The sequence below is a fragment of the Gossypium hirsutum genome, chromosome A08, assembly GCF_007990345.1.
Source record: "Gossypium hirsutum isolate 1008001.06 chromosome A08, Gossypium_hirsutum_v2.1, whole genome shotgun sequence".
Lineage (NCBI taxonomy): Eukaryota > Viridiplantae > Streptophyta > Magnoliopsida > Malvales > Malvaceae > Gossypium > Gossypium hirsutum.
This window is the reverse complement of record NC_053431.1, coordinates 50,348,260-50,353,540: the sequence shown is the minus strand read 5'-3', so window position 1 is coordinate 50,353,540 and position 5,281 is coordinate 50,348,260. Positions and strand designations below refer to the sequence as shown.

Sequence of the window (5,281 nt, the reverse complement as noted above, 5' to 3'; positions counted from 1 at the left end):
AAAATTTTGAAAGAAAAAATAGAAAAAAATATGTTAAAAATAAAAAAAATTAAAATTGAACAATAGTAGCATTTTTGGGTAAAACGCCATAAAAATTTGAGCTATAGTGACGTTTTTGGCGAAAACATCGCAATAAATTCGAGAATTAATGGCGCTTTTTGAAAAACACCGCAAAAGGCCATTATTTTTGGTTACCCGCTCACTCCCAAAAAATAATTTTTGGTTACCCGCTCGTTAGTCCCTCTTCTTCTCATCTCTGTCGCACGCCCTAAATCCCCCAAATAAAAGTTTGTACTTATTTCTTTTTCCCTTTTACTCTCAAAATTTGCCCCTAAATTTCCCATTTCCAACAACACCAATCATACTTATTTTTCCTTTTCATTCCACTACACTGAATTCACCCACCATAGCTACTCCTTTTTCTCTCGATCTGTTAGGGTTTCTTTTAATTCTAGGCTTTCAAGGGAACATACAGTTTCCTTTTAATTTTATCGGTGATTTCTATGGTGACGGAAACCCTAGATGACAAGAAATCGGAGGAAGAGAAGGTGATAGATAAAGAAAATGAAGAGGGAAATAAGGAGGTTTTGGATAAACAAATGGAAGTTGAAGAGAAGGAGAACGAGGAAGAGAAGAGGGGGGAGGAGGAAGAAGAAGAGAGTGAAGATGAAGGGACTAAAAGGGTCAAAGGTAGTAGTAGAAAGGGGAGTTCTAGGAAATCTAGTCGAGATTCGGCTGAGAAGAAAGAGCCAGTGACGCCTAGTAGTGATAAGCCTACAAGGGAAAGGAAAGTCATAGAAAGGTATTCAGCTCCTTCTGTTGCAAGGTCTTCCTCGTCTAAAACTCTGTCAATTGAAAAGGTATGCTTTCTTTTCTGGATCTCCATGTTTAACTTTGATGATTTTCTTTATTATTTAAAAAGAAAACATACTCTAATCTGGTAGGCTAATAAGTTTATTCCTCCATAGCATAGTTCCATTTCCTTTTTGTAGTCATGATAGTGGGTCTTTACCTATCGTAAGTTGCAATTGTCACCATCAACATTTTCGTAGTGGATTTTAGCTAAAATTTATTTTTCCAGATCACTGTGAAGGAGAAGCATGATCTTCATGTTTTGAGTTCTTTTTAGCTATTATATTCTTGTTGATATTTCTATAACGAGGGTGTTAAGTGCCAACAAGTAATAGCTGGTTATTTAAGATTACTTTTTTATGCTTTACAGCTTGTGAAACAAGCTAATCTACCTCATAGTGGATTTTGTTCAAGCATCTTTGAGCTATTTCGAGCGCATTGCAGTATTTTCAGTTATTTTTGTAAATATATTAAAAATAGGAATTTGTCAGTTGTGAAATATAGATTAGACAGTATGGTGTTAAACACCTTGTAAGTTTCATCTATATTTTTATTGTCTTTTTCGTTATTGTATTCATGATGATAGCCTGTTGTTGAAGTACTAACTTTATGTTTCAAATTATTATTTATGTTCAGCTTGTGAAAGAAGCCATTCTGTCTCGTATTCATGGCTTAGCTCTTAAAATAACTGTTGCTGCGGTATGTATGCATATTTTTGCTAATTAAATTTAATTATATTATTTTGTCATAATTTTTTAGATCTAATAATATGAATAAACACTTCCATGTGATGTAGGACAATTCTCCAGAATAATTTTCAGTACCAACGTTTTTCTGTTACCCAAATCCAACCTCCTAACATAATATAACTTACGTAAGCTTCATAACTTGGTGTTAAACCCATGAGGAAATAAGGCCCAACTAATCCAAATAGAGAGACATTCTTCATCAATATTTCATATAATTTATTAAAAAAAAAGGCCTATCTTTGGATATTTAGTCTGCTTCAAATGCATATGTTAGAGCTGCTTTAGGTTAACTTTGTGCACTGTCCCTACTAGTTTCCTGAAAAAACATTTGAGCCTCTTGAAGAATGTGAATTTAGGCCATTCATGAAATTATAATATTGGAAAAAAAAAGAATGGAAATAGTGAAGTGTGTTTTATTATTGCTTTTAGGAAGACATCTAAATTCTATTTTCTTTCTTGTGATTCAATAGTATTCATAATGCTCATCCGAATTGAATGCAGTAGATACAACTGTTTGTCAAAGTATGTGTATAATTTTTTTTTGTAAGGGTTAGTAATTAGTCTTGGCTGATCTAAGTTTATGTTCTCAAGACATCCTTACATCTCCATTTAATCAGTTTTGTCAAACCTTGCTCATTGGCCACTGTGTTTGTATTGTCTGTTTTTAGATTTCTTTGATTTGTATTGTTAATATAGATATTACCTTATTGTTATTTTTTGGTCTAGTTATGTGGAAATTTTTTAGTGTTATTTTTTCATTCAAGTTTCTCAAAATATTTGGTGTGGTTTTTCTTATTGTGTATTGGTCCTTCTATAGTCCTTTTTAGTTGGTTTAGAAATATATTTGGAAAGGATCCTTGAACGATATGAAAGATACTCGTATACTGAGATCCAATGTGCTACAGATGAAATTCAACAAAATGTAAACTCAACCCTCCTAAACTTTATTTTGCAAATCTTTAATTTTTTTAAGACATGCTTTTTTGGTTTCATTTTGAAAGGGGATGTTCATGGATCAGACCATGAAAAATTTGAAGACACCAAATCTATTCTACTTGTTGACTTGGGATGATTTCAATATGTTCTTTTATAGGGAAACTGGACCTGGGAACATGCAAAACTTAAAGCTAGAGTGAAGACTTTACAAAGAAACCTGAGGTACCCCCAATGGCTTCAAATTTCAGATACATTCAAGGCATGCATATTTTTCTTTTACTAAAACAATTAATTATATTTCTAGGCATTACGAAGGAGAAGATATCCAGAATTTGAGTCTTAGAGAGCTTCAAAATTTGGAGCAACAACTTGATTCTGCCCTTAAACGCATAAGATCCAAAAAGGTTTAAATCACTCCAACAATATATATACTAAAACATTATTTTCCTTACTGTAAAAGATTTTCATGATTTATATTTTAAATTGGTCCAATATTTTTCGTATTGATTAAAAATAGCATCTCAACCACATAAACAATTAGGGGTGAATTCAAAAATCTTTTAAATACACCATTTTTCATTTTTGAAGAGTTAAGTCCCTGCTTGCCTTTAAATTTGCCCCTCTAGTTAAAATTTTGGTATAAACTCAAATTTCGAATATCAAATCTTACTTTTGTACAAGAATTTATTCATGCATGCATATAATTTTGCTTATAATTCTACAACAACATAACTTGGCTGTTGATAATGTTTAACTCGCAGAATCAACTTATGGTTGAATCAATTTTTAAGCTTTAGAAAAAGGTATGCCATGGTTTCTCTTATAAATATCTAATTCCTGAGCTCATTTTAAATATTCTACTAAACCAAAAATGTCAAAACCAGCTTTCATTGTATTATTTTAACATATATTGTGCTCTGATTTTTTCATTATTTCTTTTTAAAGAATCTGACACCTTATATTAAAAATATATCAGACATGATATAGGATATAATTCCCTAATAACTCTCCAAATATATGAAAAATCTCATATTCCTGTCTAATACGAATCCATGTCTTATAGTAATATCCAAATTCAAGTAGCATATATATGAAATTATGAACTTGAGCTTGCTTGATTTGTTCCATATAACAAAGCACTGCAAGAACAGAATACCAATAACAAGAAAGATGGATATAAAGCTTTATCACTGTTATCAATCACTTACCAACTCCTTGATCACCATGTTTTCCAAAGGTAAAGTCATTGATTATATACATAAATTCCTCAAAAGATAAAAGAATACCAAAAATCTCAATATTCAGTTTGATTTTTTCTTTTTCTTGTCATGAACAAACAAAAAAAGTGATGAAGATGATTATATTCTCACCTACCAAGACAAAGAAGGACAATGGCTGATTGCAGGCGATATTCCATAGCAGTAAGAATATTTTTCCTTCCTTTTCTTGGTTCTTTACTCTAGTTTTCTTATTACAAGCAACCTTTGCGAATAATAGTAATCATGGAAAGAGTACAAGAAACAAAAAACATAAACTTATCTGACATTTATAAACATTTGCAACCCTTTTACATTATCTTCTCATAAAAAAGAACTTTAATCAACTGAACATATTGGACCAAATTTTAAGTACATATTCAAGTTAAGGTTAAAATTGAATTTATGAATAGAGTGTCTAAACATGTAAAATGGGTGAAGTAGTCGTAGATATTCTAAAAAAAGTGGACTTCAACACTGTTAAGTGTTCTCTTATTCCTTTTACTTGGTTAAAAGAGAATGGAGAAGCTTATCTATGTCTACTACCAACTAGACAATTTCTGCCAGAATCATTGAAGGTATATCTTTTCTACCTTCACTATAAGTTTTGCGCTCCATTATGTGCTCTATTACATGCTGGCTAATCTTTAAAATGATGTTAAGGATATCCTTTTTTCATTAGCAGACATCATGCAATATTTTAACTAATACTAATAGTGTAACACCCCGAATTTGGACCTAGAAGTGTTGGAGAAATCTTGGGTTCAAACCTGGGCTTTAGCAAAAATTTTGGTATTAAGTGAAAAAAAAAACCTGGATGCTTGGATGATGGCCTTTTAAATTATTGTGTTAAATAAATGACACAAAGAAGCATGTGGTCTAGTGGTTGTGGCGTCATTAAGGTTGTATGGGAGCCTGGGTTCAAGCCTTGGCTCTTGCAATTTATTCTGATTTTTTTAAGGGAACCTGGACTTTGGCCTTTAGACCTTATAATTAATTGGGGATAAAATATGACACAAAAAGAGCCTGTGGTGAAGTGGCAAGGTGGCGTCATAGAGTTGGCAAGGAGGTCCAGGGTTTGAAACTAATGGCAATCAAAGAGCATTTATTTTGCTAACAGGGGCCGGCAAGAGTTGATATTGAATTTAAACTCTGATGTTGGAGGGATCCCACATCGGGAAGCTAACATAAGAGGGGATGCGAAGCTAGCTTTAAATAGAGAGAACCATGAGGAGAGTAGAGGTAACTTTCTTGGCTAATCCCTTTCGCTTTATGGCATGCTCGTTTGGGTTGGGCGTCAACTAAGAGTGCTCGGAGCATGGATTAACTCCAGTCTCTTATCAGGTATGTATTTTTCACTACACTAGCTGTAGGATGGCTACTTCGGGCGGCGAGGGCCGAAAGGGGCCATGTGGGCCCAATGGGCCTACGGGCCTAATTGGATAAGTTGTTTGATTATGTAGTAAATATTGGACTAGGCTAGGTGAA

General features: G+C 33.0%; 1 protein-coding gene across 2 annotated transcripts; it reads left to right on the top strand.

The window, feature by feature from the left end:
• The first annotated feature begins 222 nt into the window (after positions 1-222).
• Positions 223-3,466, top strand: LOC107953143 (MADS-box transcription factor 15). 2 transcript variants are annotated; one of them, XM_016888382.2, is made up of 5 exons: positions 224-860; positions 1,489-1,551; positions 2,695-2,759; positions 2,842-2,941; positions 3,299-3,466. In XM_016888382.2, the coding sequence occupies exons 1-5, from the start codon at positions 504-506 to the stop codon at positions 3,332-3,334; spliced, it is 621 nt and encodes a 206-aa protein (XP_016743871.1). In that variant the 5' UTR covers positions 224-503; the 3' UTR covers positions 3,335-3,466. The 2 variants fall into 2 exon arrangements, with proteins under 2 accessions (XP_040931340.1, XP_016743871.1); XM_041075406.1 differs by lacking the exon at positions 1,489-1,551 and having other exon boundaries at positions 223-860.
• Positions 3,467-5,281: the final 1,815 nt, after the last annotated feature.